The 22,887-nt window shown below is 52.0% G+C and overlaps 1 protein-coding gene across 3 annotated transcripts in view; it reads left to right on the top strand.

Annotated features, from left to right (window-relative positions):
- Window positions 1–1,175: 1,175 nt before the first annotated feature.
- Window positions 1,176–22,887, top strand: part of LOC147615276 (yacP-like NYN domain protein) — a 132,707-nt gene continuing 110,995 nt past the window's right edge. For all 3 annotated transcript variants that reach the window (XR_015262806.1, XR_015262807.1, XM_086779356.1), the window contains exon 1: window positions 1,176–1,394. Coding sequence is in view for 1 of the 3 variants with exons in the window: in XM_086779356.1 (XP_086635482.1) it covers window positions 1,245–1,394 (150 nt within the window). In the remaining 2 variants the exon portion in view is untranslated. The remainder of the gene's footprint in view (window positions 1,395–22,887) is intronic.

Here is a 22,887-nt window from a genome sequence, read left to right as displayed (position 1 = left end):
CCTGCTGGAAGTGGCTCCCTGGAGTATACCATTGCCAATTGTTGCAAGTTGTAAATGTCGATCAACTCCTCTGGGTTCCACTCGGGCTCTTGGACGGCTTCTTGCTGCCCAAGGTAGTGAGTTTGGCGTTCTGGTATTCGTAGCAAGCGAGCTCTTATTCCACTTGGTCCATCTTCAGAAGGAGGTCATCATGGCGCTGGCAAGCGGAGGTGGATGCTCTCAAGGGCTTGGACTAGGTCGGAGATGTCGCGGCTCTTGGTACAACCGACTACTATGGGGAGGGCACTCGGCTCAATGCGCAGGATTGAGCGTCCCCTTCATCTGCCTGCTCCTCCTTTGGCCGGATTGTCAGCAGTTGCTTACATTGGCCGGTGAGGAGCAGGCAGAGCTCATCCATGAGCTGGTCCCAAAGCTGACTCAGGTCATCCTGCAGAGTGTCAAAGAGCTCGGGCAGGACTTCAGTGTCGATCTACATCGTATTGGAGGAGGGGCTGGTGTGGGCCTTGAGCTGGCTTCTAGGAAGCTAATTTGGGTTTTAACTTTGAGGGTTGGTCTTTGGGCAAGTGGAGGAAGCCAGTGAAGTGGGTGGCGGCTCAGCTTCTGGCTTCCCTTGCTGTCATCTCCCTTTGGGTATTCGCCACCTGCTCTCTAAGGGTGATGTTCTCCTGTTGGAGTCAGTTAATTGTGTCTTACAAGTGGAGAGTCTAGATCTCAGCTTGGCGGGTGTCAAACAGATCTTCTCCTTGGATGCATTGAGCCAGGTACTTGGCGTATCGTCTGGCCATGGGGACGTTGATGGGTGACCATTGGATGGAGGGACCTATTGGGTTGAAGACTACCACCAACTGAGCTAGGGAGATTGCCGCTGTTGGGGGTCTGTCGGCCGGCTTGGTAGAGGGCAGCTCTAGTAGAATGTACTACTTTTCTTTAGAGATCTGGGAGGCCAACATTAACTTGGGTTTAAATTGGGATGCCATGGCCATGGATTGGGTGTGCCGCATCTCAGTGTTGAGGCTGACGTTTCTCTCAAAACTGGCCACCTCAAAGGGATTTTGGGCGGTTTGGACCTCCGTTTGGGGGGGCTCGGTACTTCGGCGGTTTGGACCTCCGTTTGGGGGGCTCGGTACTTTAGGACAATAATTTTAACTATCTCATATTAATGACCCTATTTAACAGGGTTGAACGTCTCTTACCCTTTCCCTTGCAAATTGCCTCGATCAGGTGCTTCTTCAAGATCATATGGGATGTCAGCACAAGACCCACTCAGAGCTTACTTCCTCATGAACTCTGCGTTGTGTGGTGCCATCGACATCTCGGTTCTCGTCTGCGGCCTCTGCCGATCCAGAAAACGTGGCGCTTCTGTGGTCACCATGGCCTCCTCAAAAGACCCTCAGGTGCCTTCCCTTTTCCCTCTCAGCTGGGTAGAAACCTTGTTTGTCTCATTAATGAGCTGTGAACGTCTTTATTTTTCCCTATACCCAATTGACACCCCAGCCACAGACACCCCCCCATCCACCACCCACACATACACCCACCCAAAACCCCAAAAAAATGCCTCCTAGAAATGCTGTGCAAAGGGAAGAGAATTGATGTGGGTATCTTGATTCGGCCCTGGCTATGGACTAGTTTTTCAATTCTCGTGTACATGGGATATTGCGGTGCTCCTCTAGCCAATTCTGGTGTTACATGCGGAAGCTTCTAGAAACCTTTTAACTTGATTAGCAGAGAACAATCACAAATTTCATGTTGTGGCGCTCTAATCGTGTTATGTACCTGATGCTAACCATAGGGTCAGTTGGCCTAATCTGGGGGTTAAAGGACCAAGGGATTAGGAAAAGCGGGCTCATTATAAGGGTCAAGGCCATGGCATGTGTAATAAGTATAGCTTTTATTTATAGGCTATATAAGTGAGTGTTGAGTGGATTATTGTATTACCATGTGGTCTGAGAACCATTTGGACAATACCTGGGCCATGAATGATAAGATAACCCACTCCTGCCAAGCAGACAGTCTACTAATGGTCCTTAGGTGTCGCATGCACAGAAGCTTTGTGTGTCTTCTTTCAGCCCTAAGGAACTGAATAGGAACCTTGATGCAAGTCACCAACAAAGACAAAGACAGAAGAGAGAGATAGAGTGCTGTTTTTTCAGTATAGTTTATAGTACAAAACGTGTCAAGATGACTTTATAAATGTGTGGCCTTTGGCCTTCCAAAAGATAAATAAGACCTTGACTCTTGACTTGCCCCAAAAAGGGATCAGATGCCTACAATGACTCTATGCTTAGCATTTTTTTTTTCATGAAAAGATCCTTTCATTAGTTATAAAAAAGCCCAATGGACTACAAACCCTCTCCTGCTCATAAGAAGGCAGAGCAGAGACCAATCAACGCAGCTAGGGAGACTCTCCCTAGGTGCAGAAAAGTACAAATAAACTGAATGAGAGGCTATATCATACAATAGGAGGGGGGAAAATCCAAACAGGTGGCCTGTAGTGCCAGCGGGGGTACCCACGTGTAGAGTATAGAAAGGGCCGCTGCGCCAAGTGGTGTGGAAAGCCTGGCGTCGCAAGATCGCTCGATCCGAGTCGCCCCGGATGCGGTCATACTGTCCTCGCAGGGTGTGAATCAACTCCTGCCAGATAGCCCGAACAGTCTCTGCTGGTGGCTCCAGTCTCCCCTCAAAAGCCCTGAAACAACGGGCTCTCCAGGTGAACCATATGGTGAGGCTGCTGAGGAGCTCCCATCGTAAATCCCTCTCCTGTGTCCAGCCGGCTGTCAAGAAATCCGGTGAAGGAACAAGGCGAGGCTGGCCCCTAATGAATCTGATGGCCTGGCTGGCCTGCTCTGTCTCGTATCCCATAGCTAGCCCTGACGAAGTCGACCAAGTAGCGGCTCCCCACGTATACATTCCCTCTGGAGAGAGGGGGGCCAAAATGCGCAGAATCCTCAGCCAGATCTGTTGCATGTGTGGACAGTCCCATAGGCAATGTCGCTGTGTCTCCAATGGGTGGCCGCATCGGACGCAGGCCGGCGGAAGGCCACTGTAGACAAGCCAGGTGCCAACTGCTGCAGAGCCCCTGTGGGCAACCAGGCACTGGAAAGCCGAGATCCTGCGTGCCTGTCTGCTAGCCCAGAGCTTGGTCCAAAAATCCTCCAGGAACTCCTGTGAGAGTCCTTGTAGCCGCCAATGCTCCGATGCAGCTGGAGAGACCATCCTCCTCGCAGTCAAAAGATGCCTCCCCAGCCGAACAGTGTACTGGAAAAAGGTGATCTCTGTGGCCTCAGGGGACGCATAAGGATCATGCCGCTTGTACTCGCCAGGGTCCCACTGGAGCCGGGCCAAGGGGCGCGCAGCATATGCCCATATGCGCCAATCAGAGTCCACATCTGCAGGGTCTGGATCAATATGCCACTTCCGAGAAGCGGCGGCCACTACCTGTATCCTCTGAAAGATGCACTTTGCAACCAAAGGCGACTCCGCCTCCACTCTTTGAAGTCTGCCCTCATCCTGTATCTCATAGTAGAGGCATCTACCATCCTCAGTGCAAACTCTGACAGCAATCAGGATCTCCAATTGTGTAAAGGCTCCCATCCACCGTGGGGCCGCTGGCTCGAAAGGCGTGAACCACTCCTCAGTGAGTGCCTCCTGAATGTCATCCCTCATAATCAGCCCCCCTCTGAAGTGACTCAGTTTCTCCGCCTGGATCTCCTTCGAGAGACTGCAAAAGGCGTGCCAATCTCCAAAACTGCGTGCTGGGCCTGCCGCCAATGGTCCCCAGGCTAGATGAGACCGAGAACCCAGCATATGACCTTGCTCTGTGCGTACCGCGGGGCTCCAGATGAGCGGGTGTCTGGCCCGCTCCTCATCACAAGTGGGAGGTCTGTGAGAAAGCCCCGGTCTCAGCAACTCCCAAGCTCGCAGGATGCTCAAGGCAAATCTGTTCTCCCATCCTCTACTGAGGCCTGTCCTCCTCATCTCTATGAAGATCCACCGTATCTCTGGTGCCCAAGTGCCCCCTGCTGGGGGAGCTCTAGCCTGCAGCCGTTGAAAAAGCTGCTCCTTCCAAGGCTCAGCGCTTGGAAGCAGCCCCCGAACAATAAGCTTCCCCAACAAGGCTCTACTCTGATCAGCTGGATCTATAATGCCCAAGCTCCCCTGGGCCAGCGGAAGAGTAATAACTGCCCAAGCAACCTTTGCTCGGGCCGGCTGACCATCCCGCCCTGACCAAAGAAAGTTCCTGATCAGCCTTTGTACCTGGCTGATGCAAGAGCTCGAGAAAATCCAGCAAGACGTGATATACCACATAGTCGCTAAAAGCACCTGATTTGTCACCACCACCCTCCCAGCCAAGGAAAGCCGAGCTGTACTCCAATATAGAAGCTTCTTCTGAATGCTCAGAAGAAGCGGGGCGATCTGCTGCTCAGGTGCCAAATCAAGTCCAATCTGGCATCCCAGATACCGCACTACTGTGCCAGGAGGAATCCATCTAAAACCCGGGTCTGGGCTCCATGCCGGAGCGGGAGCGCTACTGATCCAAAAGCCACTGTCTTGCGCCAATTGATTAATGCTCCCGAAGCCACACCAAAAACCTGTAGAGACTGCTCTGCCCTTTGTAGATTGGTCTCCTTGCCATGCAAAAACAATCCCGTGTCATCAGCAAACTCAGAATCAAGCAAGTCCTCACCTCGGACTGGAAGCTGGAGTCCTCTCAAGCCAACCTCCTCTGCTGTCAGATACATGCTCATAGCCTCTGCAAAGAAATGAAAAAGGAACGGAGCGAGAGGGCATCCCTGACGGATTGATCTGGTCAGCTCAAAACTTGGTCCCCGTCCTCCTGCCATCAACACCTGGCTACGAGCTGTGGAATATAGAGCCGCCACTCCTCGAATCCAGTCTGGCTCAAAACCGAGGCGAAGCATAGTGCCCTCCAGAAAACCCCAATCGACTCTATCGTATGCCTTCTCAAAATCGAGAAGCATAACGACCAAGTCCTCGTCGAGAAACCTAGCTCGGGCCGTCGCCTCCCAGAAGGTGAAGATGTTGTCAAGGATACTGCGCTCCTTGACAAAGCCTGTTTGGGTAGCATGAATCAAATCCCCAAGGAAGGGCTGGATCCTCAAACTCAAGGCCTTGGCTAGGACCTTGTAAACAGTATTGAGGACGTAATAGGCCTCCACTGCCGAATATCATCTGACACTCCCTCCCCCTTGGGGATAAGAAAGATCAAGCCCTCTGAAAAACTCTGTGGCATCACCCCAGTGTCCAAAACATGCCGAAAACCCCTGCGGAGGCCTGGCCCCAAAAGGTCCCAATAGTGCATAAAAAAGGCAGGCGTCAAACCGTCCTCCCCAGGGCAACTATGATGCGGGAGGGCCCTCAAAGCCTCAACAAGCTCAGCCTCTGAAAGGGGCGCACCCAAAGCTGTGCGCATACGATCTGTGACCCTCCTCTGCACATGGGTCCACACAGTCTGTTTGCAAGCATCATGTGCCTCCGTGGCTGGCTCCGCTGAAAGCAGGTCTTTGTAGAACTCAGTGGCAATAGCTCTAATCTCCTCGGGCTTAGTGGCTAACGATCCGTCCTGCCTCCTAAGCTGGCGTACTCCTGCTTGAGCATGGCGGGGTCCGGTGATCTCAAAAAACTCCCCCGTCACTCTATCACCAAGCTGAGTCCACTGAGAGGCGTGGCGATGATAGTAAAACTCGTGTCTCTGCTCTTCTGCCTCTCGAACCTCCTGACGTGCCTGGCTCAGCTGGGACGCCACCCACTCACATGTGGGCTGCTGCTCCTGAAGGCGCTGGAGTGAAGCAAGGCTACGTCTCAAGCGACGCTCCCGCTCTCGTGTCTCTCCTAGCCGTGTCAAGGCTGTAGCGTGCAAAAAAGAGCTGAGCTCGATGAGTTCCTGGGCACACTGGCCTGCTGCATCCAGGTCAGAGCTCTGGCTTTCCTGCCATATCCTCTCAATGTCCTCAAAAAGACTGGGGTCTGTAAGTATCCTCTCTGGGATCCTCAACTGCAAGCTTGTCTCCCGTGTCCTCTCCTCAAGAGTCAAAATAACTGGCGCATGGTCTGAGAAAGAGGTGCCAGCGAGAATGCCAACGGAGCCACCACGCTCCCCGACCCTGTTGCCCACATAGAAGCGATCAATCCGTGATAAATTAGTCCCTCCCTACGGGCGATCCGACCGAGAAAAACTAAGACTGTCCTGAGCGAGAGAAAGCCTCATGCTGCCATGCATCAGTGATCCGCAGTGTCATACAAAATCGCTCCCAAGCTGCAAGCTCCGTGCCGTGCACTGTAACATGACTGCCTCCCACCCTATCGGCCGAGTCCTCAAGCATGTTGAAGTCTCCCCCAACACACCAATGTGCGGCCTCGGGCAATGCATCTGTAACAAGGGTCCACAACTCTGCTGTGGCACTAGCATGATTGGGCGCATAGACATTGAGCACACCAATGTGCTCATCGTGCATCCTCAGAATAACATACTGCGCTCTACCAGGCACAATGACCCCGCGATCCACAATGGCCTGCCGCCATGCATCCGCAATGACCATACATACTTCTCCCTGCCCTCCCAAGGGGCCAAAACCTGCGGACCAAAAATTGTCCCATCTACCAGGCATCACCGAACCATATCTCCGAATCCTGCTCTCACTCAAATGGTGCTCCTGCATCATCAAAATATCAATACTGCCCCCAACCAGGCATCTCTGAAGCTCCTGCCTCAAGCAACCACGATAACGTACATAGTGTGCGCCGCCAAGGCCCTGTACATTCCATGAGATGATCCTCATGGATGACCTGCGGAGGTGGAGGCTGTCTCAGCCATACGGCGGGCCTTCGCAAGCGGCTTGGGTGGAGAGTAATCCCCATCCGAGCGACTACGAATCTGCCCACCCGGTGTGCTGCAAGAGTCTCGGACCAGGCGCCAGTGGCTGTGTCCCATAGCGACTGCCTCCCGCTCGGAGAAAGAATCCTCATGTATGCATACATAGCCAGGGTCTCGCGCTAGGTCTGCCACTATGCGAACCACCAAGTGTCGATTCTTGGAGGCATCCGCACTCCCGGTATCAAAGAAATGTGCCAACTCCCAGAGTCGGCCTACCATGTCTGTAATCTCCAAATCGCTCACATGGTGAGGAAACTCAACTGCCTGTGTCTGCAAAATACTAATAGCAAGATCCAGAGTCCACTCCTGGTCGCTAGTGCCGCAAAGAGGGAAGGAGGCCACCGCTGAATCAAGTGCCTCCTCCCCTCGGGCCGGAAGTATCACCACATGAACTCTGATAGGTGCTGGCTCATGGGGGCCCTCCGCTCCAAATAGGCGTGTAAAGGAGTAGTCGAAAGCCTCCGAGCGCTGTCTAGTGTGGAGACTACTCAGCCGACTGCGGATAGAGGATATCTGTGAAGCACGAATCGGCATGGTAGGTCTCCTCTGCGGTACACGAGCAAGGTCGGTGCTCAGTGCCCGCTGGACTGCAGGTGAGTGCTAGGGCACTGCCAGTGCCTCCCGGGGAGCTGAGGCGAGCGGAGGGGGAGGAGGGGGCGGAGAAGGGGGTGGGGAAGGAGACGCTGAAAATGCGGGAGCGGGAACGGGAGAAGGCGAGGGTGGAAGTGAGGCGGGAGGGGGGGGGCGGGGGAGGGGGGGGTGGAGGTGAAGGGGGGGGGGGGCGCTGGCATCTCCTGATCCTCAGTCTGCGGTGGGGTCTCCTCCTGGAGGGAGCAAAGCTGTTCCTCACTGGAACCCAATGATGCTGAGGCTATGTTTGCTGCTGCGTCGGTCTCGGGGCATGCTGCTGTGGCTGTCTCCCTCTACGGCGCCCCTGTCCAGGTTGCCAATCAGAGGTCTCTGTGGGCTGAGCAAGTGTCCTGGAGGCTAGCCGCATCTGTGGACGGGCCATCGGAGGTCTGCTGCAGCGGGGCGGTGAAGGTCGGGGTCTCCTGCGAGGGCAAGCTTTGGCCAGGTGGCAGACCTGCCTACATATAAAACATTGGTTCGGGAGCCCCGAAAACTCCACTCTCTGATCGATCCATCCCCCCCCCCCCATCCTAGGTAACTGAATGACCTTCAGAAGGGAGGAGATGTCAGGAACCAAAACTCTGACCGAAGGCAGGCCCGCTGCTCTAGCCACCTGAAGCTGCTGTGGGGCCAGTCTCAAGCACCGAGCCCACCAATGATCCTATCCTGGAGAGGAGCGGAAGGTACTCGTGGCGAAGTCCAGGAAAGCAAACTGTGACATGGAATAGGTGCTCTCCCTGTTTGGCCGTTGCTGGGTCGAAACCATGCTGCCAATGTTTGAAGAAGGCCCGAGCGCCCCTGATGTCAAGGGGACTGACCTGGGCCACACTCTTGGCTGTCTCAAACTCAATTTGGTAATGGCCGCAGCCCAGTAACTGAACGTCCAAGATCTTGCCCACATCTGCAAGAAGGCGGGCCTGGAGAAGATCCCGGATCTCCCCTCTGCTGGGGCGGGTGCCAACTATACGGCAGATGGTGGAATGTGCCTGGAGGCGTTCCACCTCTGCGGCGAGGCTCGCTTCCTCTTCTGGCGAAAAAGAAAGCCTGATGGGGGTATCCTCAGGGGCGGGCGAGGGGGCTGCGAAAGAGTCCCTCTGAGGTGGGGCGGGAGGGGCCTCCATCAGAGTCTGAAGTTGAGTCGAGGGCGAAGCGGGACGGGGGGGAGCGCGGAGCGGGGAGGGAAAGACCAAAAGTGAGGGGGGGAGGGGCGGATGACAGAGGGGGGGTGGGCGGGAGGCGAGGGGGCGGGAGCGGAAGGGCGCGAGAGGGGGGCGGGAAGGGCGCGAAAGGGGGGGGGGGGCGGGGGGCGGGGAAAGGGCGAGGGCAGGCGGGCGTGAAGGGGGGCAGGAGCAGGCGGGCGCGAAAGGGGGGCAGACGGGCGCGAAGGGGGGGGCAGGTGGGCACGAAAGGGGCAGGCGGGCGTGGGGGGGCAGGCGGACGCGAGAGGGGGGGCAGGCGGGTTGGGGGCGGGACGCGGACGGGGGCGGAAGGGGTGAGAAAGGGGGGCGGGCACGGTAGGGGGGGGGCGAGGGCGCGACGAAGGCGCGAGCAGGGGGGAGGCGAGAGCTTCAGCGACCGCGATTAAAGTTTCAAATTTGTGTGCGCATGTCCTATGCTTAGCATTTTGGAAGCCAATCCTACTGGCCAACTGCTGGTCAGCCAGCTCCATGGACAAACAAGTACCTACATGCTGTTGACATGAAGAGGAACCCCTCATGTCACATGCACCCATGCACTGAGGTGTAGTGTGACACACTGGCTCATCATCAATGCTATACTTGTATAGAAGTAGTACCTTTTTAAGAACATTTGTCGTACCCCGTGACCACATTGTGAGCCCTAGTCCAGGGACATGTCAAACACGAGCTACATAGGTCATTCCAAGCCTTAGGTGTCAGAGTCTGTCTTTTAACCCACTTGGAGAACAGTCACGTATAGGTAACCCTAGCATAAATGGCATTTGGGAGGCTCTAGGTCAGCCCTTGGGGGCCAACCTATGAACCTTGCCCTGTGGACCACCATGGGCCACACAAAAGGGTATACAAAGGGGCTAATAACTAGTCGACAGCCCTACACTAGCAGCAACAGTCGGCTAGCACTAAGGAGCAGGTGCCTCACACATGTGAGCAAAAGAAAAGCAATGACCTATTTTCCAGCATTTAATGCTTAATATTCAGCAGTAGTCGTGAGTATTATTACCTCGCCGATAGCAGCCGTTTGAACTGACCAGCACAGCAGAAGTGCATATATAAGCAGCCCATTAGTCACTTGCTAAAATTATCTCATTCATCATATTCAGTCATAGTCTAGTGCATCAACTTGTCTTGTGCATACATTATTCTTAGCCAAAGCACTCTACTACTTGAACCCCGAGGCAGCTCAAAGCTTTCTTTAGGATTCAACCTTCAGCAATGCATCTCCCTTATCAAATTTGGGTGTGCATAAGGCTTTCCGAAGTGGCTTCAAAGTTGTCTTCAACTTGTTTGATGGTTCAGCTATTGATCAAGGGACACATCTCTACGTCCAAAAGATGCGACTTTTAATTCAAGAGTCACACCCTTACACTAAGGGATGTGCCTCTTCATTTGTAACTATGCAGGCCCTATTTAACAAGGCCTTGTGTCTCAATGCAACACAACACAGCTTTCCGCTCTTAGCATCTTTACTTTCTCAGTGTTATATCTCTAATCATGTCTTATAAATTACTAAACAGGCTGAGAAGTTCACATGTTCCTGGATTCATCTAGGTATATACTAAACAGGCCGAGAAGTTCTCATAATGGTATCAACAAGACGTATAGATTGTTGACAGCTTCCTTTTATTGGCCTCAAATGAAGCAAGATGTTATAAAGTTTGTTACAACATGTTTCGATTGTCAGCAAATGAAAGCCAGTAGACAAGTTCCAACTGGTCTTCTTCAACCACTTCCCATACCAAATGAACGATAGGAAAGTATCGGTATGGATTTCATTACATCCATTACATCTTTACCTCGTTCTTTGAATGGTGGTGATTGATAGATTTTCCAAAATGGCACATCTTGTACCATGCAAGAAGGCAACACAAGCCCTAAACATTGCTTCATTATTTCTTCAGTATATTTTCAAGATGGATGGATTACCAAAGTCCATTATTTCATATCGAGATGCTAAGTTTACACAGTGGGGCCCCAAGAATTGCCCCAAGAAAGCCACTTCTTCCACTTCCTTCTTCACCACACCAATAGTTTGTTAGCAGTCATCTCCTGTTTGTACACTATGTCAGGGCCTCTGTTGTGGGTGTGTGCCTGCTCGTATTTGGTGTCTTCCCATTTTTCCTCACTCTCCATATTTTTTTCCTATTTTTTTGGAGCTGTGTATGGGTTGTTGGCTGCTCACAGATAACTGGCTGATTGTATCTGTGCTGCCCGACTGATCTAGTGTTGTCCGACTGTACTTCGGTGTTGGCTGACTGCCCTTCTGCCGGCCGACTGGGTATTTTACTGGTTGTGGGCTACTAGGGCAGCTGTTAGCTGACTTTGGGCTGGCTGACTAGTAGCCAGGGGCCATATAAAATGGCCCCTTGCCCCCACACTCCTTGTATATTTTTCGAGATTTATTGGTGTATATAATAGAGTTACACAGCTTCTCTCTCTCTTTCATCTATGTATTGCTCTCTACAACAGTTGTCTTTATTTCCACTGTGCATTTTGACATGGTATCAGAGCCCCAAGTGGCTTGAAGCTTGGAGATAGTGGGATGTCGAGGGTTTGTTGATTGAGGTGCTGATTGGAGACTGTTTGGGCTATATGGGACTTGGAGATCGGGTAGAAGGCGGCCATCAGCGTTGGACAGCCACCTTGCATTCTATTTGCAGCCTCCTCTTCTTATTTTTTCCCACCCACCCTCCCTTCACAAGACCTTGTGAACCCTTGAAATGGCAGATTTGCTTGCCCAACACTCCCCACGTTCCCGGTGGACCAACAGCTGGATGGGAACAACTGCGGCATATGGAAGGTAATGATGGAATCTGTTTTGGAGTCCTATGACTTGGCTGATGTCATTGTTGTTGGGGTTCCACGGCCGGAGTTGGAAGATGGGGAGTTATCCTCTATATGGAAGGAACGGGAGGCACAGGCATAGTTATGGGATCGTGTTAATGCCGAGTCCGGTCATTCATCTTCCTCGATTGCACACCACACGTGATCAATCATATAAAGCATATCACGCTGGCCAGAGGAATTTGGCAACATTTGGCTTCTCTCTACAACAGGGTATCACCTATGAAGAGGATCTCCTTAGAAGTTCAGATGCGAGTGATGAATCCTGTAAAGTTGTCGACGATCCGGGAGCACATCAACAAGTTGTAGGCTCTTCAGCAGGAGGTTCTCCAGGCCGGGAAAGAGATATCGTCAGAGGATGTGGCCATAACATTGTTGTCACATTTGTCCTCTCAGTACTAAGCATTTTACTCCTCTGATATCACCAGTGGCAGGCTCAGCACCATCACATGGGAGGAGCTTGTGCCCATGGTCCTGGACCAAGAAGAGCGATTTACGAACCCTCCACAAGGCGGAGGTTTTGAGGACTTGACTGGCCAACGTCGAAAGGCCGTAACAACAAGAGCAAAGGGAAGTCTTCATCGGAGAAGTCTTCTGAGAAGAAGCCCGATTCGGACCGAGAGAAACTGAAGGCTGAGAGCACTTGTAATGATTGTGGCGAGAAAGGCCACTATTGGAGGAAGTGTCCCAAGCGGACTGGGAATAGTGTTGATTGTGCAGCTTTAGCCGCAAAGACTCTAGCCTTTGTGCACTTGGAGATGTTGGACACCGATGCTTCATCTTCTTCGAGCGAGGAGACAGTTGGCTTCACCGCCAAGGATACTCGGGAATGGATTCTTGATAGTGGTGCTTCTAGGCACATGACTCCTTCCTGTGACTTCTTTCAGGATCTGAATTGGCAGTCAGGTCGCATTTTCATTGGCGACAATTCCACCATACCGGTTCACAGTGAGGGCCGGATGGAGATCATGTGTAACTCGCGGCGGCGGTGCCCGGGGGACTAGGGCCTTTGACACACTTGTTGATACCATCAATGCATATTAAAACATTTAAACATGGCCACAGCCTTAACACATATCCATCATCACTTTGCATAAAATATAAAGCTGGACAAAACATCCACAAATGCTGAAAATGGATCTTGCACATGTGACACCACATAGAGGCCGGAATGGGCCGACCCCCCCCTTGGAGTATTTTATTACCCAAGGAGAATAATATCATGTACAAGCTTTGAGGGCCTTACTCTCCCCATGGGAGATGCCGGATTATCCATATACAAATGCCATAACACAGCCCAACACAAGGCAACTGAGCTGGAACATAGGTTGTAGAAATGCCGAGCCAACAATATAATCCATATACCTCCGTGTGGGTACTGATTCTTCCCCAAAAACCACGGTTCTTCATGCAATAGAGCTGGTACAGCAAGTACAACTCTCCATTCAGCTGGTACAGTAGGTACAATGGCTGGTACAGCCAGCACAGTGGCTGGTACAGCAAGTACAGCAAGTACAAATGCTGGTACAGCAGGTACAGTGGCTGGTACAGCAAGTATAGTGGCTGGTACAGCCGGTACGGTGGCTGGTACAGCAGGTACAGCAAGTACGGTGGTTGGTACAGCCGGTACGGTGGCTGGTACAGCAGGTACAGCAAGTACAAATGCTGGTTCAACACATACAATGGCTAGAAATCATAATAAATGATTGAATACCCTTGCCTTCAGTATTTCTTCGCGATGGAAGCCTCCAAAACAGTCCCCAACAGCCGGTATTCTTCATGGGCAGCCTTCAAGAGAGAGAGAAAGAGAGTAGCCATCATTAGAGAAACCTTCAACGGTGGTAGAGGCTAGTGTGCAGCAAGAGAGCCTCTATTAATGAAGAGAGAGGGCTCCAATTTATAGATTTGGGCCTCCCATGAGCTAAAATGGCAAGAGAAGGCTACAATGACAAGTGGAGAGCCACACAATAGCTGAAGTGACAAGTGTGAGGCCACTTGTCTCACTTTGATCCACTTTCTTGCCACATGTCCCAATCTAAGAGATGGATTCTCCCATAATCTTTAGCTCTAAAAATATCCCAACTAGTAGACATTCTGTCATAGGCACTTTGCCAACTCTTGGTATCTGCTCAATTCCAGATGTAATGACGCGAACAGAATTTCCATCGGAGTCGGGCCAAAAATAGCAACTCTCCTAAATTTTAGGAGTGTGGTCCTTTGTATTCTAGGATAATCCCCCATTCCCAAAGCTTGTACTTTCCAAATATTTAAACATCCTGGAGTCCACCAGACCCCTTTCAAACTGGGAAATGTCCAGGCTGGTGACATCATGGAAGCATTCCTCTCGTGTTCTTTACGTCCCCGCACTTGGTTTTCATCTATTGTCAGTGCATGAGGTGTGCAAGACTGGCTTCCGGCTGGAGTTTGAGGAGCATTTTGTTGCTCTACGGGACCGCGAGACTGGCCAGGTTGTTTGGGAAGGCGGAGTGGAGAATGGTATATATAAACTCTCAGCACTCTCCTCTTTGACAGGTTCTCATATTGGTGATTTGTGGCACTTTCGGTTTGGCCACTTGAATGTGGATGTGCTGCGGCGAGCTTTCCGGGACCAGATGGTGGTTGGCTTGCCAGATGTTGGCAACAGGCAAGGACGCTGCAGTTCTTGCATTCGTGGTAAGCAACATAGGGAATCTTTTCCGAAGCAGGCTTCCAGGTGGGCTTCGAAACCTTTCGAGTTCATACACACTGACTTGTGTGGACCTATGCAGACGCCATCTTTGGGAGGTTCTTTGTACTTCATGCTGCTTGTTGATGATTGTCGCAGATTCTCTTGGGTTTATTTTCTTTCACAGAAGGACCAAGCTTTTGCTCGGTTCAAGGAGTGCATGTTGTCGGAAATTCCGGACACGGAATCACCTGCCTCTATAGCCGTCCACTCCAACAGCCTTGGAAATACCAACACGAACGGGGGCACCACCAGCCACCGGCTGGAACACTTCTCTCACAGTTCACCACACCACCCACACCAGAAAGACAGCACAAAACAGGGGCACCATACACAAAGTAAACACCCAGCAATTAAATTCCCAATCAACACTTCATACAAGCTTCTTCCGACACAGAAGCCTTACTCACACAACCATACAAACACTCAGGCCTGGATTTACTGCCAAGGGAATTCGACCACGGCCTCACAACCTCAGGAATCACAACCTTGCGTCTGACGACGAAGCCTCTTCAGCCACAAACACCTCAACACTTTGACCTGTCACTGCCAAGGATACACCACATCCTCAATCGGCACATGATCCACTGTCTCTGCCCACAGTCGGCTTTTTCAATCGCCGCGAACCTCTAGCCTGCGTGCTGTGCCAACCACACCAGAAAGAACCCGGCCACTCTCTCTTCAGAGGGCGCCCCACCAGCCAACCCTCAACTCTCTCTGCAGCCCATCACTTCTGTATGTGTCGCCAGCAGCGGCTACTCCAACACTTACCCAAGGCTCGCATCCCAAAAGGCGGCCATCTCCCGGCCTCGGCTGCGCACACCAGAGGCCCCCAGCTAACCCAAGGCGGCTCCCCTGCAGCCCCCTTCTCTCTGGTTGCAGCCCTCCGGCTCTCTTCGCAGTCGACACTCCATCAGCCACCGCAGCAAAGCTGCTCCCTCCTCTCAGGCGGCCACCACTTCACTTTACTCCTTTTTTTTCAGCTCCTCTGGCGGACCCCAGACCCGACTGGCTCCTTCGGCTCCCTTCCATTGCCAGCACCACCACGCCAGTTGTCGCCAACACCAACTGCCTCGTAGGCGACCACCTTTTGGAAGAACCCAAGTGGCCAAATTTGGCATCCTTGCTTTTTTATATTCTCATGCGCCACCTCCTTCCTACCATGAACATGCCCATCCAAACTTGACATTTCACACCATCTTCAAGGCAACGTTGGCCCCATGCTTCCACACACCTTCAAATACCACCTACGAGTTCCCAGTTATTTGAACGCTTACACATTCAAAGCGGCCGAACAGCTGATACCACCTCCAGCGGACACACACTCCGGACAAACCTGCACAAGCCTACAACAAAACCATCCACCCTGTACATCTGCCAAGGCATTCCAGGGCAAAGCTTTTCACACGCCATGCATTCCATATGTACACAAGTCCAAAACACCTTTCAGATTTTCGCCTGACATACTTTGCCAACCCCCCTGTTTGCTAGAGCATTCATGCTCAGCAGCAAAAAGATAAAGTCCAATAGCTATCCACCAGGATCAAAAGGAAACAGCTGTAAGTCACCATCCCATTTCTCAACATCTATGAAAAACCATGGCTGCATCACTATATACCAGACATCAACCATATGTACCACAAAATCATTTCCATCCATCATTCGATGAGCATTCATAGACTCTGACCACACAGCATCATCCTCAAGCCTTCGCTCTTCAAATAAACCATAAGAGAATGCTTCACCCACAACAAACCTCCTTGTCTTCAAAACCTGTGGCATTGCAACATCTAGTATCCAATTCATCAATACCAGTGAAGGCCAGGTTCCAACATTTTGACCTTTATGCACACAAAAATCCACATCCTTTCCAACAGCAGTGTCCATAAACACTTCCAACTCAACTGGTTCAGAATCCTTATCATCCATGGACTTTGCCTTTAACATTTCAGCAACACGTAAAGAAGCCTTAGTTACACTCTCAACCATATTTGCATCCATGTCCATCTCTGGCTCCTGTTCATCAAGGCTAGCAACTACCCACATATCATCCTCAAGCACAATACTCACATCACAATGCTCTTCATCAACCAAATCTACATGCATACCTTCTTGAGTGTTGCCAACCCCCCTGGTATCATCGTCCAAAGACTCCCCAGCACATAATGCATCAAATGGAAAAACATCCATATCCTTCATCGTCGCAGGTACTATACCACCATCAAGCTGTCCAAGAAAATCCATAATAATAGGATCTTCCTCCATGCTCTCCACATCCGCATTGCAAACCATCTTCACTTCATCACAAGTCTCTACCCCATCCTCCTCCCTTGTAGAATCTGGCAAAGAATCTTCCTTAAAGCATTCTATATCCAACTCCTTTTCCTTCTTATCATCAGCCAATCCCAAGGCATCATCCCCTTTGCTTCCATGTGCATGCATGTCATCCAGATCCGAATGCAAATGATCTTCAATAGAACATTCCAAATTTTTTTTTTTTGAAAAACGATCCTTCTATTAGTTAATGAGAAAACGCCATAAGGCTACAAAGCTCACCTCACAAGGAGGGATAAAAAAACACACAGTGAACACCTGAGCTCCACCCCCGTGGCTGGCCGCTCTCTGGGGGGGGGCTACCTAGTAGTACATGTGGGAGGTGAGAAGAGCCAAACTGGAGGCCTATAGTGCCAAGTGACATCCTCGCCCCTCGCGATGAGGAAAGGGCCAGGCTGCCAAGTGCGGAGGAAAGCCTTGCGGCGACCTCTCATGCGATCCGAGTCGCCCTGAAGTTTCCCCCAGTGTCCTCTCAGGGTGTGAATGATGTCCACCCAGAGGGCCTGTATGACCTCCGCCGGTGGAGTCGCCTAGCGGTCAATGGCCTCCCTGCATCGGGCTCTCCATATGTGCCAAGCCGTCATGCTGCTGATCATCTCCCATCTGTGCTCGTCCCCCTCCTGGGAGATTGCCGAAGAGAAGTCTGGCGTCGGAACCACCGCCATCGCCCTGTCAGAGACCTGGATGGTCGCACTGCCAGGGAAGTCCTCATATCCAAGGGCCGGGCCGCTGTCCGTGGCCCAAGCCACCGCACCCCACGTCACCATCATCTCACCTGGCGAGCCTGCAAAAACCATCCTGAGAGCGCGCTGCCAGACCTGCTGTGCTTGTGGGCAATCCCATAAGCAATGCTGCTGCGACTCCTGTGCATGGCCGCACCGAGGGCAGGACGCTGGGTGTCTGCCAAAAGCTAGCTAGGCCCCCACAGCCAGTACTCTATGCGCTGTAAGCCAGAGAAAAAGCGTCACCTTTCGGGGTCGGAAGCTGGCCCAAAGGCGCTGCCAGAAGTCCCTAAGAAAGGCAGGGGAGAGCCCCTGTCGCTGCCAATGCTCGGCCGCCGCCGGGGTGCCCGCTATCTTGTGCCTCTGAATCCGCCGCCCCAGCCTCGCTGTGTACTGAAAAAAGGGGATGCCTGGGCTGGTAGGGGCCGAGTAGGGATCTCGCCAAAACCACTCACCTGGATCCCACTGAAGGCGAATAAGAGGCCTGCTGTCCCAAGCCCATAATCTCCAAGAACAGTCCTCCCCTATCGAGGCCGGTGAGGGGTCTACATGCCACTGTCTCTGATGAAAGCCGACCACCCGCACCCTCTGAAAAATACAACCCTGGAGCTCATCCAAATCTAGTCGTGTCCTCTGAAGCTGGCCACCCTCTCCCACCTCGAAAGTGAGTGGGGCGACTCTCTCTGTTGTGCCGCAGACCGCTAGAAGGATCTCATGCCGAGTAAAGACGCCCATCCACTGTGGAGGTGGAGGGTCCTGTACTGGGGTCCGCCACTCCCGGGGGATGGCCGCCTCAATGTCCTGTCTCATCAACTCTCTGCCCCTCATCCCGCTGAGTCTCCTCTCCTGAGCCTCTAGAGGCAGCTGCTGAAAACATATCCAGTCGTCTAGGGACTGGGCTGGGCCGGAGCTCAACGGGCCCCACGACACGTGAGACCGCGTCCAACCATATGACCACTGGGAAGTCGGATCAAGGGGTTCCAGATCAATGGCTGCCTCACGCGCTCCTCATCGGTGCCCGGGGGAGTCTGGAAGAGTAACGGCCTCAGATGCGCCCAGGCCCTCAGAAGGCTAGCTGCAAAACGCTCCTCGAAGCCAAGGCCCACTCCTCTGGATCGCTGCTCTGTAAAGATCCACCTGATGCTGGGGGTCCAGGGGCCGCTAAGAGAAGGAGTGCGGCTGAGAATCCTGGAAACAAGAAACTCCTTCCACGGCTCAACGCCTGGTAGGAGGCCACGAACCACCAACTTGCCAAGCAAAGCTCGGCTTTGGCAAATAGGATCAACAATGCCCAGGCCGCCTCTCTCCCTCGGCTGAGTGATCACAGCCCATGCCACCTTGGCCCTGGCGGGCTGCCCGTCGCCACCGGACCAAAGAAAGTTCCTGATGAGCCTCTGCACCTGGCCAATGCACGCCCGAGAGAAGGCCCAGCAAGAAGTGATGTACCACATGGTAGCAAGCAGAACCTGGTTGGCCACAACCACTCGGCCAGCCAGAGATAAACGAGCGGTACTCCAATACAGAAGCTTCTTCCGAATGCTCAGAAGAAGGGGGGCTATCTGCTGCTCCGGAGATATGTCAATGCCCACATAGCATCCCAAATAGCGTACTGTAGTGCCGGGGGGCAGCCACTGAAATCCATCAACTGGCCTCCAAGTCGGGGGGGGCATAGAACTGACCCACAACCCACACGACTTGAACATTCCAATTCACTGTCATGTACAGCCATGACGTCCCAATCCAAAGAAGAATCCACTCGCAACTCCTCATCTGCAAAAGTCTCAAACCTTGACCTAGATTCCTCATCCTGCTTTTCATCCACCTTCACATGCTTTAAAGACTTTGGAAAAAAATAAAAATAAAAAAATAAAAAAAAATCAGAAGGCACATAAAACATCCCCCTTTGCACCTGTATAGGCCTTTGAGGTTCCTGTCTAATCAAACTTTGCATAGGACTCAACCAAATTTACATGCATATCCCGTGCAGACACAACACCTTCATGCGGATAAATACCCATCTCCATCTGCTGCAAAATCTTGTCTTCCTTTTCCCTAGCAACCCTAACTGCATCATCAAATGACTTGGGATTCTTCAACTCAACCCTGACCTTCAAATGGGGTAGCAAACCATCAATAAACAAGCTCTTCTTCAGAAACATAGGAGAAACTTCCTGCTTCAATGTCATACACCACTTACCCCATAAACATGTAAATACCTTCACAAAATCATCCAGTGATTGCCCATGGACCTGCTTCAAGATGCTCAACTCCTGCCAAAGCACACTAGGCTCCTCCGCTTGCTGAAAATGTTCCAAAAGGCCTTCTTTCAACCTGTCTAAGGTCAAAACACCATGTAGCTCATATGTCGCATCCTGTGCTTCAAAATCCTTAAGCCAGCTTCGGGCATCTCCCTTCAAGAAAATCTTTACTAGCCTCAAAACCTGCTCTTCATCTGTCACATGATTGCTAATGCATGCCAACTCCATTTGCTCCAAGAAGTCAAACACATCCTCACCCTTCCTGCCATGAAATTCTGGATAAGACCACATCATGAAAACCTGTAACAATCCCTGAGCTCTCCTCAGTGGGGGCACCAGAAAGCTGTCGGAAATTCCGGACACGGAATAACCTGCCTCTATAGCTGTCCACTCCAACAGCCTTGGAAATACCAACACGAACGGGGGCACCACCAGCCACCGGCTGGAACACTTCTCTCACGGTTCACCACACCACCCACACCAGAAAGACAACACAAAACAGGGGCACCATACACAAAGTAAACACCCAGCAATTAAATTCCCAGTCAACACTTCATACATGCTTCTTCCGACACAAAAGCCTTACTCACACAACCATACAAACACTCAGGCCTGGATTTATTGCAAAGGGAATTCGACCACGGTCTCACAACCTCAAGAATTACAACCTTGCGTCTGACGACGAAGCCTCTTCAGCCACAAACACCTCAACACTTTGACCTGTCACACTGCCAAGGATACACCACATCCTCAATCGGCACATGATCCACTGTCTCTGCCCACAGTCGGCTTTTTCAATTGCCGCGAACCTCTAGCCTGCGTGCTGTGCCAACCACACCAGAAAGAACCCGGCCACTCTCTCTTCAGAGGGCGCCCCACCAGCCAACCCTCAACTCTCTCTGCAGCCCATCACTTCTGTATGTGTCTCCAGCAGCAGCTACTCCAACACTTACCCAAGGCTCTCTCCACAAAGTCACCAGCCACGTGCGAATCCTCCACTCTGTCGCCAGCAGCTCAGTCCTCGACTCTCTTTAGCTACCACCACTTCACTTTACTCCTGCGCATCCAGCCCCTGCTTGCTTCACGTGCCAGCCACCGCCGTGCATCCAAAACCCAAAGCAAGGGGGCGCCTCCACGTCTGCACTCGCCAGCTCACAAGCCAGCCGTCGCACCCGCTTCACTGCCTCCTCAATCAGCTTCCGGTGCCATCCTTCGCATCCCAAAAGGCGGCCATCTCTCGGCCTCGGCTGCGCACACCAGAGGCCCCCAGCTAACCCAAGGCGGCTCCCCTGCAGCCCCCTTCTCTCTGGTTGCAGCCCTCCGGCTCTCTTCGGAGTCGACACTCCATCAGCCACCGCAGCAAAGCTGCTCCCTCCTCTTAGGCGGCCACCACTTCACTTTACTCCTTTTTTTTCAGCTCCTCTGGCGGACCCCAGACCCGACTGGCTCCTTCGGCTCCCCTCCATTGCGAGCACCACCACGCCAGTTGTCGCCAACACCAACTGCCTCGTAGGCGACCACCTTCTGGAAGAATCCACGTGGCCAAATTTGGCATCCTTGCTTTTTTATATTCTCATGCGCCACCTCCTTCCTACCATGAACATGCCCATCCAAACTTGACATTTCACACCATCTTCAAGGCAACGTTGGCCCCATGCTTCCACACACCTTCAAATACCACCTACGAGTGCCCAGTTATTTGAACGCGTACACATTCAAAGCGGCCGAACAGCTGATACCACCTCCAGCGGACCCACACTCCGGACAAACCTGCACAAGCCTACAACAAAACCATCCACCCTGTACATCTGCCAAGGCATTCCAGGGCGAAGCTCTTCACACGCCATGCATTCCATATGTACACAAGCCCAAAACACCTTTCAGATTTTCGCTTGACACATGTGATGGTGGAGAAAGAGTCTGGCTTGTAGATAAAGACACTTAGGGTTGACAAAGGAGGAGAATTTTCTTCCAATGCATTCGTGCGGTTTTGTTCGGAACATGGCATCAAGTGGGAGCTAGCCAATAGAGGTTCGCCGTTAGAGAATGGAGAGTAGTTGAGCATAAGAACAAGACTGTGGTGGAGATGGCGAGGACGATGCATTGTGATCTTCCTCGTCCACTTCGGGGAGAGGTTGTGGCTACGGCTGTCCATATCCTCAACCGTTCTTCGACGACTTCAGTACCGAACACGACTCCCGTATTTTGGCAGGAAACCAAATGTCTCCCATTTCCGTGTGTTTGGGAGTGATACATATGTTCACATTCCAAAGAAGCAGAGGGGGAAGCTCGACTCAAAGTCCCAAAAGCTTGTCTTTGTGGGATATAACTCTCTTTCCAAGCGATACATGTTGTGTGATCCAGAAAGGAACAAGATCGTCGTCAGTAGGGATGTGGTTTTTGATGATCATGTTCCAGTTTCCACTGTTGATGAGCCGCCACTTGTTGGAGAGCCAAATGATTCTGATGATGATTCCCAGTCGATTTGGAGATGAGCCCCCGTAGTAGTAGGAGACTCCGCGTTCTATTCGAATACCCAGGTGGTTGGTAGACACCCTTCGGGAGTTAGGTGTTATGGAGCTTCCCTCCGAATGGACCACAGAGGACGGACCTCGAAGATCGCATAGAGTTCGTGACAAAAGTCATTTAGCGGAGCTTTTACAGGTAAACTATGCTTCGATGTCTCGTATCATGCGGGACAAAGAGTCCACTTCCATCAAGGAAGCCCTTGCATAGGATACTTGGAAGGAAGCCATGTAGGTGGAACTGGATGCCATAGAGAAGAATAACACTTGGGAGTTGGTTCTGAGGCCGTTGAAACGGTCTGTCATTGGTGTCCAATGGGTCTTTAAGACCAAGTATACGTCAGATAGGTCGGTGGACAAACATAAAGCTAGACTTGTGGCTAAGGGTTATGCTTAGCAGCCTAGCATTGACTATTAGGATAGCTTTGTAGCGACAACGAGGATGACCACGGTTCGGACTTTTCTGGCCCTTGCTTCTTCTCAGTGGTGGCCCGTATTTCAGATGGATGTGAAATCTGCGTTCCTTAATGGTGACCTGTAGGAGGAGGTGTATGTTGAGCAGCCTCCAGGCTTTGAGGTTCCAGGATCAAAGGGAATGGTTTACAGGTTGCCGAAGGCCTTGTATGGTCTTAAGCAGGCTCCCAGGGCTTGGAATTAGAAGATTGATTCCTTCTTTCCACGGACTGGATCTCAGAGATCGGTTGCTAATCCTAACCTATATCTCTTTTGGGAACGCGGCATGGTCACGTTGATCATCCTTT

The sequence above is a fragment of the Cibotium barometz genome, chromosome 40, assembly GCF_041138505.1.
Source record: "Cibotium barometz isolate CiBa-2024 chromosome 40, ASM4113850v1, whole genome shotgun sequence".
NCBI classification, from domain to species: Eukaryota; Viridiplantae; Streptophyta; class Polypodiopsida; order Cyatheales; family Cibotiaceae; genus Cibotium; species Cibotium barometz.
Note: the sequence above shows the minus strand (reverse complement) of the source record. Positions and strands in the feature narration are given on the sequence as shown.